At 53.4% G+C, this 23615-nt stretch overlaps 8 protein-coding genes across 8 annotated transcripts; 5 read left to right on the plus strand and 3 right to left on the minus strand.

Moving 5' to 3' along the window:
• Positions 1-8: 8 nt before the first annotated feature.
• VE01_09850 (uncharacterized protein) lies at positions 9-3617 on the minus strand. The gene is made up of 5 exons (XM_018279257.2): positions 3434-3617; positions 2243-3360; positions 1965-2196; positions 1432-1917; positions 9-1382 (listed from the first exon to the last, which is right to left on the minus strand). The coding sequence occupies exons 2-5, from the start codon at positions 3208-3210 to the stop codon at positions 279-281; spliced, it is 2790 nt and encodes a 929-aa protein (XP_018126398.1). The 5' UTR covers positions 3211-3360; positions 3434-3617; the 3' UTR covers positions 9-278.
• Positions 3618-3997: 380 nt separating this feature from the next.
• VE01_09851 (uncharacterized protein) lies at positions 3998-5904 on the minus strand. The gene has a single exon (XM_018279258.2). The coding sequence runs from the start codon at positions 5863-5865 to the stop codon at positions 4186-4188; it is 1680 nt and encodes a 559-aa protein (XP_018126399.1). The 5' UTR covers positions 5866-5904; the 3' UTR covers positions 3998-4185.
• A 119-nt stretch (positions 5905-6023) lies between these two features.
• On the plus strand, positions 6024-6910 carry VE01_09852 (uncharacterized protein). Its single transcript, XM_018279259.2, has 3 exons — positions 6024-6204; positions 6310-6386; positions 6487-6910. The coding sequence occupies exons 1-3, from the start codon at positions 6180-6182 to the stop codon at positions 6682-6684; spliced, it is 300 nt and encodes a 99-aa protein (XP_018126401.1). The 5' UTR covers positions 6024-6179; the 3' UTR covers positions 6685-6910.
• A 36-nt stretch (positions 6911-6946) lies between these two features.
• VE01_09853 (uncharacterized protein) lies at positions 6947-8935 on the minus strand. Its single transcript, XM_018279260.2, has 5 exons — positions 8515-8935; positions 8357-8459; positions 8139-8308; positions 8051-8085; positions 6947-8002 (listed from the first exon to the last, which is right to left on the minus strand). Exons 1-5 carry the CDS (start codon positions 8552-8554, stop codon positions 7001-7003), a joined length of 1350 nt encoding a protein of 449 aa, XP_018126400.1. The 5' UTR covers positions 8555-8935; the 3' UTR covers positions 6947-7000.
• A 127-nt stretch (positions 8936-9062) lies between these two features.
• Positions 9063-10912, plus strand: VE01_09854 (uncharacterized protein). The gene has a single exon (XM_018279261.2). It carries the CDS (start codon positions 9225-9227, stop codon positions 10473-10475), a length of 1251 nt encoding a protein of 416 aa, XP_018126403.1. The 5' UTR covers positions 9063-9224; the 3' UTR covers positions 10476-10912.
• Positions 10913-11900: 988 nt separating this feature from the next.
• On the plus strand, positions 11901-14907 carry VE01_09855 (uncharacterized protein). The gene has a single exon (XM_018279262.2). It carries the CDS (start codon positions 12607-12609, stop codon positions 13942-13944), a length of 1338 nt encoding a protein of 445 aa, XP_018126402.1. The 5' UTR covers positions 11901-12606; the 3' UTR covers positions 13945-14907.
• A 384-nt stretch (positions 14908-15291) lies between these two features.
• VE01_09856 (uncharacterized protein) lies at positions 15292-16690 on the plus strand (the record flags this gene model as incomplete). The annotated part of the gene is made up of 2 exons (XM_018279263.2): positions 15292-16088; positions 16204-16690. The coding sequence occupies exons 1-2, from the start codon at positions 15640-15642 to the stop codon at positions 16688-16690; spliced, it is 936 nt and encodes a 311-aa protein (XP_018126405.1). The 5' UTR covers positions 15292-15639.
• Positions 16691-20863: 4173 nt separating this feature from the next.
• On the plus strand, positions 20864-22337 carry VE01_09857 (uncharacterized protein). Its single transcript, XM_018279264.2, has 2 exons — positions 20864-21178; positions 21241-22337. Exons 1-2 carry the CDS (start codon positions 21085-21087, stop codon positions 22305-22307), a joined length of 1161 nt encoding a protein of 386 aa, XP_018126404.1. The 5' UTR covers positions 20864-21084; the 3' UTR covers positions 22308-22337.
• Positions 22338-23615: the final 1278 nt, after the last annotated feature.

Below are 23615 nucleotides of genomic sequence, written 5' to 3' on the forward strand. Positions count from 1 at the left end.
ACACACGATTTTTAACAAAGAACATCGTATTTATACGTAATACTGTACTGCCTACAATACACTTTCTGCACTTTTACCCTTTCCACCGCCGCATTACAAAGCGCATTTATTTCCCGCATCATCCCGTGCATAACCGTCTCCCTAGGTATAGTATAAAAAAAACAGTAAACAAAAAAAGCACGCGCACTCAGAGCCCTCTCCCTCTCCCCATCAAAGAATATAAATACACCGGAATACCTCCACTCCAAAGCTCTTCAGCTCTCACCTCTCAATCCTCACTAAGCGGCAGTGGCAGGTCTGCTACCGGCGGCGCTCCCAGCCCTGCTACCAATGCTTCCGAAGCGGCTCCCCAGGCTATTTCTCGAGCGGCGGTGTCCACCACCAAAGTTCGTCGCCCAGTCGCGAAGCACGGGGATGGTCGGTATCGGGGTGGCTATGGTCAGGGTCGGGATGAAGATGCCGTACGACTGCGTCTGGCCGGAAGGATCATGCTGGTCCTTCTCGACACGGATGGCCACATCGAGGGCTCCGTCGCCAGAATAGCCATGAACCAAGGGGTCCGCAGCGCGGTTTATGGTTCCAAACTCGGCCTCTCCTGGGCCAAGGGGAAGCATCCCTGCCTTCTTGTTTACCTTGCCCGAGGTAGTGGCAGCAACTGTAGATCCCCCTGCCGGTGCATCACTCGCCGGTGCATCACTCGCCGGTGTCAGCGCTGCGCCACCTGTGGCAATGGTGTGCGAAGTTGCTGCAATTAGATCAGGGTCAACAGAACCGTCCATCTCTGTGATAGGGACAGGGATAGACTCTGTCCTGTTGCGGACTTGGTTGACGCGAGCGGTGGTGGCTGAGCACTCGGTGATCATAGTCCAGTTTCTGCTGGGCATCGTAACCTTGTTCGATGAGGACTTCTTTGGCACTTGTCCTGGCTCGCGATCAAACATCTTTATTAGAGTCTCATCCGTCTCCTTGTCGAGATGGTGGATTTTATTTTGATGATGCAACAGATTGGCGATAGCAGCTGGTGGCGGCTTGTTGACAATGGCAGAAGACACAATGTTTGCCATGTAGCGTGAGTCTTCTTCAACAGGTATGCCCAGTTTGGGGTTTGCATAGAAGCGGCCAACGGCAGCAAGATGCACATCGCCAGAGAGAATCGTTACACGAACACCGTAAGTGCCAGAGAGGTCTTGCAACATCTTGACTAGTTGCAAGCGCTCGGCCTTGTGCCGATGTGCTGTGTAATGATCATCCAAGTCATCAACAAGATCAACAGAGCCATCAAACCTGTTGATGAAGCCTCCACCAAAACCGAAACGCTTGTTAAGGAACTTGACGGGGCCCATGAGTGGGCTGGAGAGGATGTTCTCCACCCACGTTAGGCGCTAGTCACGTATTAGTTTCTGAAGAATACATCTGCCTTGGGACACTTACAGGATATGCAATGGGGATTCCCAGAAGAACGACCAAGTGCTTAATGGGTTTCTCAGAAGCTGCTGCCGCTGCGAGTTCGCTCGAGATTCTATCAAAAATCAACTGGTAAGTTTCCGGGTAGTTGACTTGACGTCTAGTACGTTCAGTTCTAGCATCCAATCCAAAGAAGGCGATTCTTGCTCCAAGCCTAGTGACGATGCTTCTCGAGTGCTCGGCGACGTATGGCCCAGGCTGGCGTCCAATGACGTAGCTGGGATCCATCTGGTCATTCTGCTTCACGAAGGTGCCTCTCATCTGAACTGGGTCAACACCAACTCCAGTACCGTCGTTATTCATAGTTTGAGGCGCATCGGTCGTATATGTTGAGACAGGTGGGGGAAGGTGGTGCTGGAACAGTAGGTAGTACTTGTAAGCGGTGCCACCAATTCCTCGGAAGACGTCGCATTGCATGAAATTGCTGACATAACTGCCAAAGCCATCAATAATCTATCTATGTTAGTTATGAGTTTGGGCTTTTGGAGGTCAACATTTACATCATGATCGTCCCAAAGATTGAGCTGGGGAATCTGGCCGTTAGAACTTGCGAATGGTTCTGTTGAGTACCATCTAATATAGTTGTCGACGTAATAGTCGTCACAATCCTTGCGTAGAGTTTCTGAGAAAGCGTACTCTCTTCTCTTCCTCGGGTTCGAGATGGAAGTCCACTCTCGCAATGGCCCGTGGACTCTGATGCCGTCGTTGTAAATCTGATCACCTCCACCGATCCTAAGAAGTTAGATTCAGGTCTTGACATGGAAAGTGTGCTACTCACATGACATGGAAAGGCGTTTGGCTGTGGACCCTCTGCACGTCGTTCCATAACGCCGGGCCACTCCAAGCATCCTCATCTGTTCCAACCGAGAAACCATTGCAAGAATGGAACATGATGCGCATGGACTCATTGATCGAAGGCACCCAAAAGCTCTGGCGATCAGTCTTTCCATCGCTCGGGAATCGCAGCAATGGAATCTGGTAGGCCCACTCTGCCTCGAGCTCCTCCATTTCGAGAGCAATGTTGAATCTCCAGAATCTGTTACGCAAATCAGAGTAGAGCAGCTCTCCCTTGATGCTGGCATCAATGGGAGTGTCATATTCTGTGCCCTGGCCTTGTCGCGATGCATAGATATGGCCCACCGGTTGCACCAACTCTTCTGGTCTTCTCGGCGCGAGCTTCTTCAGCAGAAGCTCGGGAACCCATGCGTGGTCCGCTGGCCTGGTAACACCCCCCCGAACGACTATGAGGACACTTCCAAACCATACGTTACCCTCCATTCGTCTGTAGTTCAACAGAGGTCCGCAGCTAACCTCCCTCCCGTCAACAACTTCCACGTATACTGTAGTCGGCCGGACGTCAGCACCACCAAGTCCAACAGGCGGTGGTGCATTGGCCGTAGCCACGCGCTCGTTCGCGCCGTCAAACCCCCCGTAACCGTCGGCCGCGATGGGGTGGTACGGCCTATTCCCCCCCGGCGGCGGCGCATAGCCACTCGCATCAGCGAGAGGTGGGCCTGTGCCCTCAATTCGTGTAGTGTTCAGGAAGCTCGTGAGGTCGCTCGTGCCGGTGTGCGCGTTGGCGGGGCGGACCTCGCTGTGCGGCGGGTTGCCAACAGTGCCGGCGGCGGCGGCGGCGGCGTGTCGGGCATACCTGGAAGACTCTTGATGGCGCCATCTGCTGGCAGAGGCACCCGGATTGTCGTCTTTACTACTGCCACCTTGATTATCTTTGGATGGGTGGCTCATGGCTGCGAGAACTGTTCTTGGGAACGTCGGTTATGAGAACTTGCGGAGTCCAATTATTATAACGGAAATAGATGCCCGCCAAGCTCAATCAGCTCTCTTGGTACGTGCTGATGCTGACGTGTCAGAGTGTTGGCGCAGGACACAAGGAGGCTGGAGTTGTGGTCAGCTTTCTTGCTCCGCCGGTTTGTTTACGTCGCAAAGGGAAGGGTCGAGGAGGACTCACACCAATGTGACCTAGCAACCGCGGTTGTCAGTGGTAAATAACACTTTTGAGAAGGAGCGACCGCGGAAAAGTCAAAATATAGATAAGGCAGTTGCGATGGGGGTATAATGCGACCTAATTGCCCTTAAAAGTAAAAGAGGAGAAAAGATGCCGTACAATGGGCATTTTAGAGATCTTGGCTGGTTGTGGCTGGTTGCTCCCCTCCCCTGGTTAGAATTGGGTTCTTGGTCATGACGTTGCTGTGGACAAGGGTAGTTCAGCTGGTCCTGTACAGTAAAAATGGTAAAAATGGTACCTTTGTCCGCAGCACAGGGCACACAGCGAATAAGGTACCGGTCTTGGCACTCTAAAGACACTCTAAGACAACAAATTTAACTTCACAAGCCGAGTAAGCTCCTCTCCATACAAACTCATTGGCTCAAAAAGGCTCAATATGGTAATATTCCCCCGTCTTCTCCATTATAATCATGGAAATCCACCAAACTATCTCTCTAGATACTCTAGATAGGGTAGATACACTTAAAATACACCCTATAACCGACGATCAGCTCATTACTGGGCACTTGCTCAACTTCCTTGTGATTATTGACTCGGCTTAACTATCTATACTCACTTCTGTTTATGCTATGCCATACTATGTACACTGCTATATCTTACACGATCATCCCAATCACTACTATACGGGGATATAGAGTAACAAAGTCTCTTCTCTCTCCCCTATAGCCCTATCCGTACAATTCCCCCCCACTCCACTACCATCCTTTCCCCGGCCCTCCCCTCGAGCTCCCCACCAACCGCCTCCTCTGAACCTCCCTATACCTCATCCTCCACTTAATAGCCTCCACCGCCGCCAACCCCCCAAACGCCCCTCCCAAATGCGCCAAATGATCATACTGACTGGGCTGGAACTTATTCCTCCTCAACGACCACACCTCATACGCGATCCAGGCCGCGAGCCACCACGCCCCCGTAGGCCCCGAATACGGTTCCGGCGGCAAGATCCCAAATAGCCTCATCGAATTCCCCCAATTCAAGTACAGCGTCGCGGCGACGACTCCGTTCAGCGCACCACTAGCGCCCAGACTGGAGACGTGGAAGCGCTTCGTCATGACGTGGAAGACTAGCGAGGCGAAGGAGCCAGTCACCGCGGATCCGAAGTAGAGGGCGAGGAAGTTGCCGCGGCCGATCATGTCGTGTAGCTGTGTGCCCATGAAGAAAATCATCATCATGTTGATGGCTAGATGCTTGAAGCTCTGGTGGCTGAATGCGTTGCCCAGCACCGCCAGCGCCCGCGGGTAGCCAGGAACAGAGAGGAAGTACTTATTCAGCACCCGCCATGCCGGCGGGTGATGCCACGCGAGGAGTATGAAGGCGTTGAAGGCTATGATCGACCCAATGGTCACGACCGAGGGCGGGATGTCCTTGAACATCCTATCCGCTGCCGCCGGGGGTACGTACGAGCCAGAGTAGACGACGCACCCCGCGATAACAGCCAGGGTGACGAGCGCAGACGGCCACAGGCGCTGGAACGCTGTGTAGTCCGGCGGCGCGTCCGGGACGACCTTGGAAGCGAGCGCGGTGTAGTGTTTGAGCAACTCGTTCTCTCCCGGGCGTCGGAGCTCAACCCCGCGGTCGTCGTGTGTCATCAGTCCCCCCGACTTCTCGCCCATCTCTGCCATCTGCTGCGCCCGCAGTGCATCTCTCTTCGCGACCTTCTCTTCCCATTCCTTCTCCTTGGCCTCTCGCACGGCGTCGAGCACGCTCTTGTTGGTCGGGGTATTCCTGCTCTGCGGGTTGTATTCCTTGCCCCCTCCTCCTGGTGTAGACACATCCTCCCCCATAGCAGCCAATTCGATCTCCGCCCTCCTCCCCGCGCTCTGCCGCTCATTAACAACAATATTCCTCCTCAACCACTTCAGCGCCGTAACCTTCATAACCTTATCCATCTGCGGATGCGGCTTCGGCAACGACGGGTCCGCGAGCGTCCCCGCCACACGTCGGCCCTGTAGAACTCTAAGCACCTTGTCCGCGATAACTGGGTCGATTTCCCGTCCAAATAGTGCAGCGACTTCCTTCTTCGCGAGCGGGCGCGCGTAGTATGCCAGTCCGTCCATATCCGTGTATGTCCGTGGTAACTCCTCGAATTTCGTGATTATCTTCGGCCCCGCGGTCGCGTAGCCGCGTTCCTGCCATCGGGACCGTAGGCCAGAGCTCCCTGGTGTCGGTCTTGCGTGTAATCCGAGCTGCGTTGCGGTAGAAGATCCGGCGACATCGCGCTGGCTCCCGCGGAGGGACGAGGCTGCGGCAGTGACTGTATACGGCCTCGACACCGCCGTAAGCTGGGACACCAAACTCCCCAGCACCTGCCTCGAATGCAGCGGCCTCGGGCCCTTACAAAGCGCTCTCGAGACCGTAGGCCCTGAGATAATCATCCTGGCGCCGAGCAAAGTCTATACGGCATCCGAAGTTGGCTTCCCCAGGTCCGCGTCTATCCAGATAACGATCCCCTTCCCGAAAAAATCCAGCGCACGGACCACCAAAGCTGGGCTGGGTCACCAATGAACGCACATGTCCAGAGGGCAGCGCAGCGCACCAGCTCCCCTCGCAATTGCACACCCCACGCCCTCCGCCGCCGACGATAACGACAGCTCCTCCCCAGTCGCTATACGATCAGAAGTCCGGAAGTTAGAGGAAGAAGTAGCACGCGCAGCCATCTCGCCGGGCCTCGAGCCGGCTGGCGCCGACCATGTCTCTTGAGGGGTATATCAATAGTGAGCCCCTCCTCCCCCCCTGCCCCGCGCTGGAACAACCCCTACAGATGATGCAGCGGCGGCCACCGTGGGGAGTGCGCTATGGCAGGTACTAACTGGTTGCAGAGAAGGTGGTGGTTTTGACGTGTGATTCGAGGACGTTGGTTGGGATGTTGTTGTCGTGTGATCAGATGACGAATTTGGTATGTTTGTTCTGTTCGAGATCCTGATGAGCGCCTTGGGCTGGGGTGGATTGGGAGGATTGAGGGGAGCTAGGAGGGGATTGTGGCTAATGTGGAATAGGTCCTGGGGCAGACTACGGAGCGGATTATTCGCCCTCATGACGACGAGGAGCCGTCGAGCGAGGTGGAGCATGGGTTGTATATTGTTAGGGGAGATAATGTGACGGTGGTTGGGCTGGTAGATGAGGAGCTGGATGAGAGCATAAACTGGAATGAGGTGCGAGGGGCTGTTATTGGAGGTGTCAAGCACTCGGCGTGAGATGGGACGGGAATCTAGACAGGAGGTGGATGATGAGTGCGAAGTCAGGATAAAGGGCTGCCCAGGGGGAGGCTATTTGCGGCGGAAGACAGTTGGGAAACAGGACAGACAAAAGTCTGATGCATATTACGGCGTTATGAGGATATGAATGGATCAGATATAAATGCGGCTGCGGACGCCATTGTCGAGGATAATGTCTACATTTTGAAATAAAAAGATATGGGGCGATTCAATCAGACTGCCCACGGTACATATTGAAAATCTGGCATTCTAAAATACTAAATATGTGATCTAGATTCATACTCTCGGATATCTCCTAACCAAATATGCGGTTCAGCAGGTATGGGGCAAATTCAAGATCTCCCGGTGACTCCGCAATCCTGTTGATGCGGTTTCCCTTCCACACATTCAACCATCCATATTCATCGTTCACCAGGTTGCCCTCCCCATCATCCCCCTGCATAGAGGGGTCCACCTGTGCCTGCGCGCTGGCATCATCCGGCTTTGGCCCACCCAACTTCCTTCTGTTGCGACGGTCGACGATATGCATACCCCTCGTCCACTGTCCCGCAGTCTCGACTCTGATATCCTCGGGTGCACCAGGGGCAGCCTTCCACGCCGGGTTGGATTGAGTCAGCATGTACCATATGGTTAGGGGGTCGTGCAGGGAGAGTCCGGGGTCAGCGAAGCCTTGGGTGAGAGAATTGATCTTCTCGTAGGTCGTGTTCATGAAGACCGAGACCCATTCTGCCAGGGGGCTGCCCGCAGCAACGAGCGGCTTGACTTTGGTGTCGAAGAGGGATTTCGGGAGGAGATGGCGCTCGGTGATGTCGAGGGGGAAGAGGGAGAGCTTTAGTTGCTTGGACAGATTCTTTGGGTAAGGGGCAAGAGCTGTTTTGGCCTCTGGCATGGCGGGTGGCATGGTTGATGAAGGCGAGGGCGAGGTCAGGGCGAAGATGCGAGCAGTGGCTGAGGCGTCTGCGTAGGTGTTGAACTCTGATAAGGGGGTAATGTTTCCTGGGTAGTTGATCGTGCCACCCATCACCACCACCTCTTTAACGCGGAGGAATGTCTCTGGGTCCTCAGCAGCAGCAATCGCCAGGTTGGTCAAGGGCCCAACGGCAATAATTGTGATTGTATCGGGTTCGTTTTCACGGAGTAGTCGTAGAATCTCCTGGTATGCTGGGACTTTGGAGGCAGTAAATGCCGTTGATGGGGTTCCAAGTTCGTTTGCTTTCTCGACTTCGGAGTCTGTTGATCCTGGTGGAGCTTTTGTAAAGAGCGACTTCCACGCATCGGATGGCGACAGGTGAGGATGCTGTGAATGTCAGTACGGCAGCCTCGACTTTGTTCAATGGACACTCACGCTAGAATGGACGCCTCCCAGTCCGTCTCTACCGTCTGGATTGCTTGTTAGCTGTTATGTAAAGGCACAGAGTGTCAGATGCACATACGGAAGAAGTCTGCCATCAAAATCTCCTCCGCCAGCGGGTGGCTTGTACCAACAGCAACGATGGGCTTAAATGTCTCCGCGGTGGTGAAGCCTTGTGGTAGGCCCTTGCTCTTCCTCCACTCCTTTTCTTTCTCGAGGACGTGGAACAATGCCACGACATTCTTGAGGCAGCTGTTGCCTGTCAACGCGGTTCCTTAGTTATGTGTTGGATCGCCATACCTGTCGAGCTCGACATTTCCGTATGTCACCGAGATGAGAAGAACCTCAAACTCTTCTGGCGTGGCTGACAGCGCCAAGAGTAAGGCAAGGACATCGTCGACTCCTTCAGCACAGTTAGAAAGGGATCCTGCATACCATCGCGTCGAAAGGCTGCCTACCTGGGTCAGTGTCAATAATGATGCGTTGCTGGGGCGCCATGTTCGTGAAAGTGCTGGTTGTCACTTGTATTCTCTAGTGTTTTATACAAGTAAAGTAAAGTAATGAATAACGGCACAGTATTCCGCAATAGCAGCAGCTTCCTTCAATATATAGATGTCCAAAGACTCAGAGTCGCAAAGTTGCTTACTTTATGTTATGGAGGGGTAAGGCGCCTGTCTATCAAACTCGTGACAATCATTCCCCAGTTTAACTCCCCCCACCTACCAAGAGCCTACTAGAGTAAGTAAGGCAAGAGCTATGCACTACCGTATTCCGTATAGTAGGATAAACCTGCGGATTTACGGATTAACGGATTAACTTAACTTTGCGGAGACAAACATTAGTAAATATTAGTGAAAGGATAGTTGATGGGGCACTTTGATAGGACGGTGATACGACGAATGAGCTTCCCAATTCGGCGGACACCATATCAGGTCACCCGTCTACACCGCCCTCGGCAGAATCGCTGTCGCAGATTAGTGCCAATCCATTAGTCCATTTCCAAAGGGGACACGCAACGAGAATCACTACACTCATCACACGCCTTCCAGCTCAAAAAAACACTTTCACTACATTCAATCGCTGTTTAGCTATCGATTTTCCAAACCCATCAACAGAAGCCTATCAGGGCAATCTTTACTGTCTTGTTATTCCACCGTTCCTGCAAGCAATGTCGTCGAGCCTATCGTTCTACGGGGGATGGGCGGGCATCGCCGTCGTTGGTGCTGGATACTGGTACCTGCAGAATCGGAAGCCAGCCGCCGTCAAGCAAACAAAAGCTGCACCAACGAAACCAGCGACCAAGCAAACAGAAGCACGGAAGGATGGCAAGGCTAAGAAACAACGAAGCGAGGGGGCTCAGAGCAGTGGAGATCAAGCGTCAGAGAAGAGCACAACCAAAAAGGCACGGAAGGCTGTCAAGGTTGACGCCAAACCTGCTGTGCAGAATGTCACTCCTAAACCCACCACAACCTCAAACGATGACGATGATGACGAGATCGACAATCGAGAGTTTGCCCGCCAGCTCAGCAATGCCAAAGCAGGCACTGCCATCGGTTCGAAACCACAAGCAGGGGCACGCCAAAAGTCTGTCAAGCAATCCCGGGCACAAGCCGCAGCATCCAACAGCTTTGATGATAACACAGCTTCCGCCACCTCATCCAATGCAGGTGCTGACGCCGATGATGACTTGTCGGCTGCCAATTCCCCAGTTTTGAACGCTAGATCCTCAAGCAACCTGGGTGGCGTTGGTGACATGCTGGAGCCCGTCTCCCAGGGCCCATCGGTCCTTCGCATCACCTCTCCAGTCAACCCTCAACCAAAGAAGGAGAAGAAGGCAGCAAAGGCACCCGAGCCAGTCGAAACAAAGAAGCAACGTCAGAACCGCAAGAAGAGAGAAGCTGAGAAGCTAGCTCTGGCGGCATCAGAGACAGATCGCAAGGTGCTCCTGGAGTCCCAGCGCCGCACAGCCCGCGAAGCTGAAGGCCGGGCTGCCAAGGATGGAAGCCTATACACAAACTCGGCTGCGGCCGCCTCAGTCTGGAAGGCAGACGAGGCCGCTGTTGAGGCCAAGCCTGCCAATGGACAGGTGGAGCTACTCGACACATACGAGCCGGCAACCAAGCCAGCTGCTACGAAGCCAAAGGCAAAGGGAGGCGACGATTATGCGACCTTACCATCTGAAGAGGAGCAGCTGAGACTTATCGAGGAGGATTCTGCATGGAACACTGTCACCAAGCCGAAGAAGGGAAAGAAGAAGGCGGATGAGGCAGTTAAGCCTGTTGAGGCACCAACCCCTCCCCCAAATGTGCCGGAGACCAAGCTCCCAAAGCAGCGCACTGAGGAGCTTACCTGGGTGGACAACAACGAGCACGGAGTCGCCAAGTACGACCTTGCGGATGACGACTGGGAGGTCGCGTAAGATGAGCTCGGGTTTTTTTTCTGATGGCTGCGGGAGTGGCGGCCTCGACACTGGCCTGTCGACATCTACTACTCCAACCAGTCAAGCGACCTCAATTTTGATCCCCTTTGCTCGTTCTTTTTTCGCAATGGCCCTTCGGACTCTGTCGTCGATCGAGCCGGTGGTGTGGTTTTATACGATGTTCTGGTGCGTTCAAGTTAGGGCAAGGCGTTGAGCATGCATGGGAGACGATATTTTCTGCGACTGCGATGAACGACGAGAGTGTATGTTAAGTATGGCATGCGCGGGCAGGAGACAGGATCACATCTGGGGCGGATTTTCTATTTTGTAATTTTTTTCGTAGGGCAGCGAATTGTACCATCACAGGGCCTCCTTCCAACTAGATAGCTGGCCTCTCCAGGGTCTGTGACGGATACAAACTATCTACAATACCCATCATCGCTGGCGACTATTTTAACTTGTGAGGACAGACGTGTAAGGCAGATGTGGAAGACAAGACGCCAAAGTGAAATGCGAATGTGTGCTGACTGCCCAGACGGCAATCAATCGCTGCAGATAGACTTCAAGGCGACATGTCAGATCCAGATTAACTTTAGACGCAGAAGCAGTCAGCGACACGTGGTGTTTTCCCTACCACGACCAGGACCCATTTAGGCATCTCGTCGCTCCGAGATTGGGGTCTAAAAATCCCATGGCCTGCAGGAAAATGGGTCACACTCCCTCTGCCAACAAACAACCTCACTCATGTGCTGTATTCCGCGCATGCGAGCAAGCAAAGCAACGATTCCCATATCGCTGCGCAATCCAGATGGCATGGGAAACGTTCCATCGCGCCCAGAGCCACTGGATTACGCACGGCTCGACGGTTCGACATTCAACGGATCAAGTAGGTCGCCATGGCGATTGCGATGTAGAGGACTATTCCGGCGTGTCCACTGGGGGCCCGTGGTTTGCGCGTGTGGGGTGCAGAGCCCAATCAGCATTGTCTGGTGCCATCCATGCCCATCCACACCCACCCATCAAGGCGGCGTGGGAATGTTTAGTGAGGGCTAGGGGAGAGTTAGTAGGTGCTAAGGGTAAGGGTGGCGGTGGGGGGATTGGGGATTGGGTGAGATTAGGACGTTACAGATAGTCAGTAATCTTCTGTATGACGTGGTTTCTCAGAATCACGATAGTAAACACAGAATCGACGGATGGGGTTATAACCTCTCGCTATGGTTTTATTTTTATAGAGAAGCTTCAAGATGTGGAACAGGTAAAGTAGTTGGTGAGACACGGGAAACAGATCTTCCCCCCATGAGGAGAGAAATCGTGGTGGATTTGTTCGCCTACAGTAGTATCCACAGTAGACCGCCTCAACCCCCCACCCCCAGAAACAAGCGAGGACAGAAACGGTAAACGGAGTGTTGTTCATCAACGACACCACCCGCATCCCCTTGCCGTAACGGGCCCCCTCTTATCAACGCAACGCATACGTCAATTGTATATGCCAGAGTGTATATAATTCAACCCGGCAACCTTTCAATAAACATCGTTATTCCTACTGTAAACCCTAAGCAGCACGATTGATCGATCGATTGGCGGTTGCCACGCGCCCACCCCTGGAATTGTTTCTTGTTCGAGTCTCAGCCCCTCGATCGACAAGACAGCCTCGCCCGACGCCACTATCGCTGCTTTGGGGCACAGACTACTGGGTGCATCATTGCGAAACACTTTCGAAGGGGGACAGTGGTGTCTTTTTAGATACTCCGTTGAACTGGTGTTTCTGGCTGTGTTTCCTGTCCAAACTTGCTTTTTAGAAGGGTACAAAACATTGCGACAAACAATCCGAGGGACACTTGACGACCATACAACACGACGACAATCACGGTTCCAGGAGACAGACAAACAAGCCGAAACATTTGGAAACGATACTGTGAAGCTCTCTCTATACTATATACTCCTCCTCTCGCCTCCGGCTGTCGTCTAGTCCATACTCGCCCCTCACGAAGTTGTCCTACAACCAAGTTCCCTTGCATCCACGCGACACCTATGGCCACATCTCCCACACGGCCAATGTCTGTTTAGGAACGTTCACCACGCCTACCACCGATACAGGTTGAACCCTCATGCTTGACATACCGTCATAACAATGTCCCTTGGTGTCGGCATCCAGTCCGTAGTCTTCTACGTCCTGTCCTGCAGCGCCTGCGCCAAAATCTCCCACCGCCACAAAGCCAAAGCCGAAGCGAAGCGCGAGCGCGCTGAGAAGCAGAAGCTGGAAACAGACCAGCCAGGCCTATACCACCACCCGTCACCCTTCAACACGAACCCCTACTGGGATGAGGAAATCACACTCGGTCCTGGCCCACCGAGTCGAAAGAACGGAAGCAAGAATACCAGTTCGAGAGCGCTGAATACCGCGGGGAATGCTAGCAGTATAGCCGCCAGCGTGGCGCCGAGTTCGCAGGCGCCGAGCAGCCCTACAATAGTCCCGGAGGATCAGCGATTGAGCGGGGATGACTGGAACCGCAAGCGGTACCAGCGCGAAGACGAGGAGCTCTGGGGCGTCGACACGATTAAAGCTGGACAACGGCGCGTGCGCGACGCTTTTGCGACAGCGCAGGTCTCTGTCGGCTCGAAGCTGCGCGCTATGGAGGAGCGATTAGGCAAATTCGGCACCGTGAAAGAGGAGGATACCCATCCGTACTACGTGTCTCGCAACCCCCCGGTCAACGACCTACATCCCCCCGTCGTGAGCAGCCATCCGTTCCAGAAGGGCGGGATGCGCTGGATGATGCAGCCGCCGCCGTCGGCGAGCGTGATGTCGGGGAAGCAGCATCCGTCTGCGAGTAACATCTCGATTACTCGCAGTCGCAGCGGGAGTAGAGCGAGTACGCTCCCACCGAGCACGCCGAATCTGAATCGTCAGGTTACGGGGCGCGTGGTGGAGGAGAAGTTGCGCAGGGGGGAGACGCCGTCGGATGCGGAGATGAGGGTGTTGTCGAGGCATATTTCGGGCGCGAAGACGCTTAGCTCTGCGAAATCGCTTGAGCCGTTGCAGAGGGTTAGTAGGACGAGGAGTTACTCCTCGAGCGATGCGGAGGATGAGAGTGAAGCACCCAGCCCGAGTAGGGCGGGGAATGGGCTAAAAGCCGAAGAGAACAGGCAGGGGAAGCTGTCGCCGGTATTCTCGGCCGCGGCGCAGAGGAGGATGAGCCAGGATTCTATTGAGGATGTGCCTGTGGCTGGTGAGGGGGGTGTGGCACCAGCGACGTCGGGATCAAAGAAGGGGAAGGGGGAGAGGAGGAAGAAGGAACGCAGCCAGAGGGAGAGGCCGACCAGTCCGCAGAGCTCGCCTGAGCGGTTACCGCTTGAAAGCCTGGGGCAGAGGCAGGAAACGAGGGTGCAGAGCCCGCCGCCGGCGAAACTTAAGGGGGAGGTGGAGGAGTTGGAGTTGAAGAGCGAGGAGGCGGGCGTTGTGGCGTAGAGCCTCGTTGATTGTCTGCATATATCAGAACCCAACGCCAGGCCGGGATATCTCGCGCCTATAGACATACACGAGGACAACTCGACTCCTACGACGCAACACGCCTATACTCCCTCACACCATGAGCTGGGTGATAATCAACAGGTTGTCTGCACACAACCTCGCCCTCTCCTCCCTCGCTCCAGCATAGGAAACAAAAGCTTGCTGCAACTCAACACCTTCTCAAGAAGCTGACACAACAATACGCACAAGCATTCTCATCGGCCGGAACCATCCACCGCGCCACCACACACAACTATACTACAATATTTTTTTTACTACACCACCACCTTAACCATCCCATCCACCACCACTACCGGATTGGGATTTTCTTGTACATCGTTTTCAAACACCTTCATTCACCGTTCACTCAAAAAACGGCTACCACAACCTTCTTTCAAGCTACTACTACTACTCGTTTTAAACCATTCATGGACATACATTCTCTTCGGCGTCCACCAACCCAACCCACTGCTGTGGTTGGTAGCACCGTGCCTGTTTTCGTCGTACAAAAACCTTTTTTTAACTCATTGTTTTTCTTTTTTTTAGTTTGAAGGGGGGAGATGAGCGCTGGCGTTTCGTGTGTTGCATTTGGGAATGGTGTGTTTTGGGAATTGGGTTTGGGATTTTTTTCTTTGAAGGGGAAGTGTTGCATGAGAGGGGAGGAGAGAAGGGGGGCGTTCGAAGAGGGTATGCGAGCGGAGGAGATAGAATGGATAGACGGACGGATAGATAAAGATGAGAGATATTATTCCTATGCGTTTGCGTGTTGTTGTGTGCGGTTGGAAGGGATGCATTCTAATCTGGCTGATGCTTCTGTGCCCGATGGTTTTAATAAAGATAAAATCCCAAGCCGTGAACGGATATAATCCGCCAACGTCATATAACCAAACAAACAAAGAAACATAATAAACCAGCAACCCCCTCAATAAAAATCCCCCAAAAAAGAATTAAAAAATCCGCGTCATCCATTCCCCCCAATTTATTTTCCCTCCCATACCACCCAACGGCCTCAACTCGGACATACCCCCCAATTCCCCGACCCCGTCCTATCACCGAGTCCACCGTCTTCACCACCACCTACCAAAAAAAAAACGCGGCTGCACCCCCCACTAGCGCGCGGGCAGAACCGCAGCCTTACCGCTCATCGATGCTAAAAGGGGTAGGCGGTGAGCATATTACCCACTATACCGACCAATGAGAGGAGGGGTAATTGATGCTGACCACCGCGATGGGGGGGAGTGGATGGATTGGGGATGCCGGGAGCTTTTGGATGGGGGAGGGAGGGAAGGGGGGATGGGGGGTATAAAGGGACTTTCCTCCCCGGGGTGAGGAGGGGAGATAGTTTGGTATTGTTGGTTTTGTTTTGAATTAAGACGTTTACGTTGACGAGACTGAGGAACCTATAAATACGAATGTTGGTGATGTGAGAACGGGAAGAGACGACGTCAATAAGGAAACAACAACCTATAAACATAACAACCTATAAACATAACACCTCGACCAAACCAAACCAACGACCTAGAATATATCACTACAGCTACTACTACTCTACCATCACAGCTCAGTCAGAGCAGGTGCCAGCTCAGATCTCCAGGATCGAGCATCCTACGCCTTTCTTTCACCAGCGAGCTCACCACACAAAGAGAAAGCAAGATGTCCCTCGTCTTTCTCAAGAACCTATTTTTCCGCTCCTCCTCCTCCGCCTCTTCACCACAGTCGATACACTCCCGGACATCGACGTCGAATAAAGCACAGTGCGCCCACGCACAACAAACAGAGCACTCCCCCCTCCTCCCCACGTCCTCCCCGCCATCACCACCAACATCCACCTACTCCACCACCAGCACCGACCTCGAAGCCCTCCGCCCCTCCTCGCCAACACCATCAAGCAACTCCAGCTTCACATTCCCGCGCATCGACGCGAGGTTAATAAGCGATGCTACCATCGGGCTGAGCGATGGTCTCACGGTGCCATTCGCGTTGACGGCGGGGTTGAGCGCGTTAGGGGATACGAGGGTTGTTATTTACGGGGGACTGGCGGAGTTGGTTGCGGGTGCTATAAGTATGGGGCTTGGTGGGTGGTTGGGGGCGAAGAGTGAGCTGTGAGTTATTCTCCTATCTCCGTGGTGTTTGTTGGATTGAAGTGGAGGAGGGAGGTGGTGGTGATGGGGTGATGAGGTGTATGGACAGAGCAATGGCTGACTTGATATCCAACAGTGCGAGTTACAAAGCAACAGAAGCCGAAACAGCAGCCCGCATCGCCGCCGCCCCCTCAACCCTGCACGACGAACTAACCGCCCTCTTCGAACCCTACTCCATCCCCCCCAGCACCCTCGCCCCCCTAACAACCCACCTCCTCACTTCCCCCTCCCTCCTCCCCTTCCTCATGCGAATCGAACACTGTCTCCCCGAACCGCACCCCCACCGCGCCTTGGCGTCCGCAATCACGATCGCATCAGCGTATTTCTTGGGGGGGTTGCTGCCGCTGGTGCCGTATTTCTTTGTGGAGGAGGTGGAGAGGGGGTTGTGGGTTAGTGTGGGGGTTATGGCGGTTGCGCTTTGGGTGTTTGGGTGGGTGAAGACGGGGGTTTGTGGGGGGGGGAGGTGGGAGAGGGTGAAAGGGGGGGGAGAGATGGTGGTGGTGGGGGGGGTGGCGGCGGGGGCGGCGATGGGGTTGGTTAGGGCTTTTGGGGCGGGGGAGTAGAGAGGGAGGGGAGTGTGTGAGAGGTGTTGAAGGAAGGATTGAAGACTGAGAGGTGTGGGAATGAGGATGATGAGAGAGGGAGAAGGACACGTGGGAAATGAGAAATGACAGAAGACTGAAGGGAAACAAAAGGAACGGAACGGAACGGGGACTGCAGCGAAACAGAAGGAAAGCGAAGGAAGGAAGAAAAACGAGAGAAGGGAAGATTCGACGTGATGATTGATGAAAGACATGAATAGCCGCTGGCGTGTATATATAATTTCAGCAGCGGCTCGGCGTTAAACAGGTGCAGCATTCCTACCGCATTTGACGGATGGACAGATGGAAGGGAAAGACATGATTTGTGTACAATAGAAAAGATAAATTGACTCTTCTTCAGCATGCTGGTATCCTCTTTGTCATACAGTGCTTGTCATACACTACTGCGTGGGCATCCGAAGTGAAGAACTTTGAAGGGGGAAGAATTGAAATCCCATGAATAAAATTCCCATGAAAATCAAATACGAAAAAAGAATAGCAAACAAAACAAATAAGAAAAGAGAGAGAGTAACACCCGTCTCAACTAAACCTACCTACCTCCCGTAACCACACAACAGCACAACGTGACGCAATCACTGACTGAGTGAGTTGTCCACGTATCCATCCGTTAGTCAGTCGTTGACAGACAAGACAGACACTCAGCATTACCATCATTGTCCCCGCAGTAAAGTAAAGGTGAGATGACTCCGTATCTCGTCCCTCCTCTGACTTACCTGAAACTCTGTAATATGATATCCTACCTACATACAGTACCATCAGTCAGCACAAACAACTGATACAGTGAGTGAGTGTACGAAATGCAGGATATAGAGCGCGTGACCTGTGTGTGTGAGCACGGGAGCACAGCTGTTTGTCTGTCTGGTCTGTCGGGGTGTTTGTCTCTCGGCTGCCTATCATCCGGTTGTGGTTGTCACCTGTCACCATCCACCCGTCGTCCATTCTTCGGCCCAGAGCGAGGCGAGGCGAGACGAGGTCAGTCCGTCCCACTGTCTCTCAATCTATCTGCCATCCCATCTCATCTCATCTCCTCTTCTCCTCATCTCCTCACCTCCCCACCCCATCAAACTCCTCCCTCCTAGCACAGACAGCACAGACAGCACAGGGTAGTATCAGCCATCAGCCATCAGCCATCAATCGGCACTGCTCCACCCCCCTACCCGGCACCGCGACCTAGACCCAACATCCCCGGGCGGAACATCATGCCGCCGAAATGAGAGGTCTCAGATAGGGCGAATACCGAGAGTCTGGGCGGGTCTGGGCGCGGGATGGGGGAGATGAGGTGAAGGTGTGTTTGCTACTGTGTGTGCTTTTGGTCTGGAGTGAAGGGAGGTATGACGGTGAGTGAGTGAGGTGAGTGAGTGATGGATGGGGGTGATGAGTGGGTGATGTGAGTGAGTGATTGAGTGAGTGATGGATGGGTTGTGTGATGGCTAGATTGGATTTGTCTGCGGTAGGACGGCAGACGGCAGACGGCAGACGGACGGACGGGTATTGGACTTAGTGGTGGCGGGGAGGCTGAGTCTTGTCTTTCGCGCGCGCAGCGTCGTTGTACAGAGAGCCTGTCGTGATCAGGATGGATGGATGGATGGGTGTGTTGTTTGCCACCTGGTTGTCATGCGTGCAGTTCGTATTGATTGTCTCTTTCCATCTCTACTTATAGATTTGAATTTATCGCGATTTGATCGATATTAAGTATACCACCATCGTAGTTGTTAAATCCCATACACACATACCCAGTATAGTAGAGCACGGGGCACAGTAAGCAAGCAAGTAGTTGTCGTATACAACCTAGCAGGACATACCATCCATTCAGACAGGACAGGAGAGACAGGACAAGTTAAGCAAAGATCCTCACCCGCCCACCCCGAGATGGGCATAACCTTCCCTCCCGCCGATACGAGGCACCACATGTCCAGTCCAGTCCAGTCCAGTCCACACAACCCATCACCATCACCATCATCACGCCCCGTCGGTGAGCGCGTGTGGTGTGGACTGAGCTCTCCCCAGTCCAGTGGCTGTTTTCCTAAAAATAGACACACACCCATTCCATTTGCCGTTCCGCAGTTCGTTAAAAATACGCCGAGAGATTTGATGGGTAGATGAGATGCGCGCTAGGCTGGGTTGGGGGTTAGGGCGGGAGGAGGAGATGATGCGGCGCAGCAGGCAGGTACAGTTGGGTAGGGAGGGAGGTTAGGGAGAGGAGAGGCACAGATGATGGAAAATATTTTTCGGAGGGTTATTTTTGGGTGATGGGTGGTGATGGAGTGGGGATTGTATTTACCTGGTTTTTGCCATATACGGTACTCTATTCTACAACACTATACAGCAGTAAAATGGGGGAAATCAGTAATCAGCAGTAATTACAGTAGTCGTGCTTGACGACACACCCGTTAGACGGAGCATACACCCACCCACAGGGCACCGGCATAACTCTCCCCCGCGGCCCTCCGCGGCCCTCCGCGGCCCTCCGCCCGCCGTTACTGGTGCTGCTGGCTGCATGATGCGATGCGTGTTTGCGCGTGTGTTTACGATGGTTTCACATCTCAGGGTCCTTGGTAACTGTCCGGTCAGTGTTAGGGTCGGTTGGTCGCGAGATGTGGCCCTGTGCCTTGGGGTTAGCGAGGTACAACTGTATGAATGAAGTACGGCTAAGGCTGTTGGGGTTTGTTTACTTGCTGTTGATCGCAGTGTGAAAAATGGGGGACTGACGTTTAGATCGTCGGTGATGGGTTGGTGATCTGCTGTTGGCTTGGCTGCTTGGAGATGGGGAGGTGGAGGGTGGGTGATGGAAGGGGAGGCGGCGGTTACTGGATGTGGATGTGGATGTGGGCGGTGGTAGTGGGTGCGTGGTGGAGTTTATGGGGGAAGGGGGTGAGGGGAGAGGGGAGGGAGGAGTGCACATCACGCAGACTACAAACAAACACCATACACACGATGATGCACGCACAGCATACAAGAGTACACACCACACAACACCACACCACGATACATACAACCAACTGATACAGCACTGGGGCTTAGAGGGAGCAAATAAGGCAATAAGGGACTTAATAATAGTAGGGTACGCTAACTGCTCTAACTGCTCTAACTGCTCTAACTCCCAGATTGATCGGCTTGGCGGCTTTATTATCTAACACGCCGAGCCAATAGGAGGAGCCGAAGGGGGGTGGGAGAAGGGACTGGGAGACGGGGGAATACGAGGGTGAGGGTGAGGTGTGTGTCGTCTACTTGGCTGTTATAGGGAGTCGCAGTGGTTGGGTACATGCAGTAAGAAGCCATTACAGTACCCTTCACACACCAAATGCAATACGATCGCGTGTACTGTTGGAAGTACCCTTATCCCCTGGTCGACCCCTAAAAGCGGTTTAGTCCTGGGGGTCGATCGTGTGGATGGTGCCTGGCTACGAACGCGCTAACTCGACGCCACTAGTGTATACTAGTATCATGCAAACTACTGCAATTGGTCCCGTTTTGAGCAGATCTTGCCTGATGGGGAGTGAGCTTGCCCTATTTTGACTCTTTTGGTGCTCGATTGGGTAGTTTGGTAGGGTTAGTACGGTTAGTACGGTTAGTATGGTTAGTACTTACTTACTAAGGGCCAGAGAGACCAAAGACACAATAAAGAGCCACTTAATTCGCATGATCACTCCCACGTATTGGCTACCAGAGGGCTGTGCTATGCTGTGCTATCTTCGTTGCTTCGTCTACTTCGTCCCCTTCTGTGTTTATGTGTGTTTACTAAGACGCTGCTGTACTCCATTCTACACACTACACCACTACCACAGTTACTACTACAGCCACTACTAACACCCCCCTGTCCTCTCTTTGTACTCCCCTCCCTTACTCTCCTCTGCTCCTCTACCCTTTATGCTCCCCAACTCCACTGGGAATTGTCCTACAATTAATGTACCATCTACCTCATTTTCATATGCAAATCATACCCTACCCCCCAGTACCACCTCGTACCCATCCCACCCCCTACCACCCCTACCACCCCCCCTGTCCCGGTACCTCGTGTAGGTTTCTCGAAACACCCACACCCACCCCACCCACCCCTTCAGTCACGCCGATTTCATTTAAAGATCTGCTGTCTCGCTCTACCTCCCAGCTCCTCTCTCCTCTCCTCCTCCCTTTCATCTCCATACCACGAAACAAATCCATCAAAGCGTTGCATTTCCCTTGCATCGTCTCTTCTTCTCTCATCTTTTCTGTTTATCAGATTCACCACACTCGTTTTACACGTTTTTAACTGCTCGAAGGAACTACCGTCGTTTTTAAAACCACCAACTTCCCCTTTTTAAACCAGAATCTATTTCGACCTTTGTACAACTTTATTACATTAATATCAACTCAACATGCGCTCCAACTTCTTCTCCGCTGCGGCTCTCCTTGCCGTGGCCCAGCTCGTCGCTGCCCAGACCTCCACCGAGTGCCAGCCTCTCGAGAAGAGTACGTTCACAACCCCCCCCGAGCTGACGCGTCCCGGCTTGACTAACATTTCCCCCCTCCAGAGTGCCCCGATGACCTCGCCCTCGGCACCACCAAGTCCATCGACTTCACCGCCGGCGAGTCCAGCGACTTCTTCGCCCTCCCCGGCACGACCCTGAAGCACACCGCCGATGGTGTCGAGTTCGACATCACCAACGAGAAGCAGGCCCCCACCATGGAGTCGAACTGGTACTTCTTCTTCGGCAGCGTCGAGGTTGTCATGAAGGCCTCCGACGGCCGCGGCATCGTGTCCTCGTTCGTCCTCGAGTCCGACGATCTCGATGAGGTCGACTGGGAGTGGATCGGCTCCGACACCACACAGGTGCAGTCCAACTACTTCGGCAAGGGCGACGACAGCACCTTCGACCGCGGAGGATTCCACGGCGTCTCCAACCCCCAGGCTGAGTTCCACACCTACCGCCTCGACTGGACCGCCGAGAAGCTCGTCTGGTCCATTGATGGCGCCGCCGTCCGCACTCTCCTGTACGCTGATGCCAAGGCCGGAACCCGCTACCCCCAGACTCCAATGAAGGTCAAGATCGGCTCGTGGGTCGCTGGATCCTCCACCGCGCCTAAGGGAACCGTCGAGTGGGCTGGTGGCCTCGCTGTGTGGACCAACAACCCTACCTACAAGATGGTCGTCAAGAGCGTCAAGGTCGTCGATGCCAACACGGGCGCTAAGTCGTACTCCTACGGCGACATGACCGGTAGCTGGCAGAGCATCAAGATCGACAACGAGTCCACCGGAAACGCTGGCTCCGGATCCGAGTCCTCCACCAAGGTCTCCTCCACTGTCGCACCTACCTCTACCAAGGCTCACTCTTCCACCGCTACTAAGGTCTCCAGCACCGAGACTAAGGAGTCTTCCACCTCTACCAAGGAGTCGAGCAGCTCCATGACCACCGTTGTCTCCAGCTCGTCCACCGGTGCACCCAACGCTACCGCTACTGGTGGCTCGTCTTCCACTGATGGCTCCTCCGACCCTACCTCCACTGGCCCATCGACCCCAGTTAACTCCACTGGTGCCGGTGCCAAGCTCGGCGCCAACTTGGCGATGGTCGGTGCTGTTGTTGCTTTCTTCGCTTTATAAGCGGGGATTGTGTGATGGGATGGTTTGCATGCATGGAAGGATGAATTGGATGGGATGAGGAAGGGAGATATGAATGGCTTGTGGGGAGGATGTGATTTTTTGTTATTTAGACAAGGAGAGCAGCGGGGTGTTGTTGTAGATGAAAGATATATTTTTGTTTTGATGTTGCATTTTGAGCTCGCTGCTTGTTTTTATTGATAATATAAGTATTGAAATGGGGGTTTGACACAACATATGCGTCTCTTAATCATTTTCCCTTTGTGCCTGGTTTGCTCGCTGGGTGGTTTGTTCTGTTGCTGCTTTTTTTTTACTTGTGAATGGGGGGGGTATGCATAGTTGGGAGGGCTTAATTGGATTGGCATCGCATAGCATCGCATTACTTGCTATACGCCTTTTTTTTATACATCTTTCTTCGTTTCTACATCTGCTTGCTGGCTTTGGCTTGGTCGGATTGCTTACATAGCTGGGGGTGGGGTTGACGCGCGGCTCCTACGCTACACACTTATCTGATGAGAACTACCATGGTTCTGATCTGGGTGTAACTGTACTTGAGCTGCCGTGGGCCAACCCTCCCCCCTTAGACTAGAGAAGAAAAAAATGAATCCCAATCCCTTCCGTCTATTGATGAAGTGATTGCAAGCTACCTGTGATTGGCGAGAGGGGAAATGATGGCATTGCTGGGTCTACCAAGTGCTAATTAGTTGGTAGTTAACGGACTGGCGGTTCAGCATGGCTCAGTCTCTGGGGGGTTAGTGGGAAATGGAATTGGATGGGATGAATGAGGATGTGGAGTTGGATTGTATGCTAATGTGCAATGTGATGATGTTGATGTTCCTTGTCTCGCTCCTGATGCTGGGAATTGTCATACCCCTCTCCTCTCTGTCTGTCTCATATCTCAACCCACCCCCCCCCCCTTTTCGAAAACCCCTCCATCTCGAGTATCCCATGCCACCCAGACGCAGCAGCGCCACCGACGTACTCGCGGGGTTGAGTAATCAGACCATATAATTCATTGACGCGGTGGATAGCCATCCGCGCGACTACCTCAGCTTAACTTACACCTACATCCATCCCACTTCAAATCCCCATCCCCCATCACCCCTAGCAGCGGTATATATACTCCTCCAAGCGAAGAAACACCACATACGACCATAGACTCAAGAGAACTGGGCATCCCGTCCGCTCTGCCATACATAACCTTGAGATCGGTGGATTAGTAGTTGGGTGGGTGACCACCAGCGAATACCCACTGTTGTATGTCTCCTTTCCTTTTTTTTTGACTTTTTTTTGGAGATGGGGAGACTGTAC

This window comes from Pseudogymnoascus verrucosus (assembly GCF_001662655.1).
Source record: "Pseudogymnoascus verrucosus strain UAMH 10579 unplaced genomic scaffold scaffold_59, whole genome shotgun sequence".
Lineage (NCBI taxonomy): Eukaryota > Fungi > Ascomycota > Leotiomycetes > Thelebolales > Thelebolaceae > Pseudogymnoascus > Pseudogymnoascus verrucosus.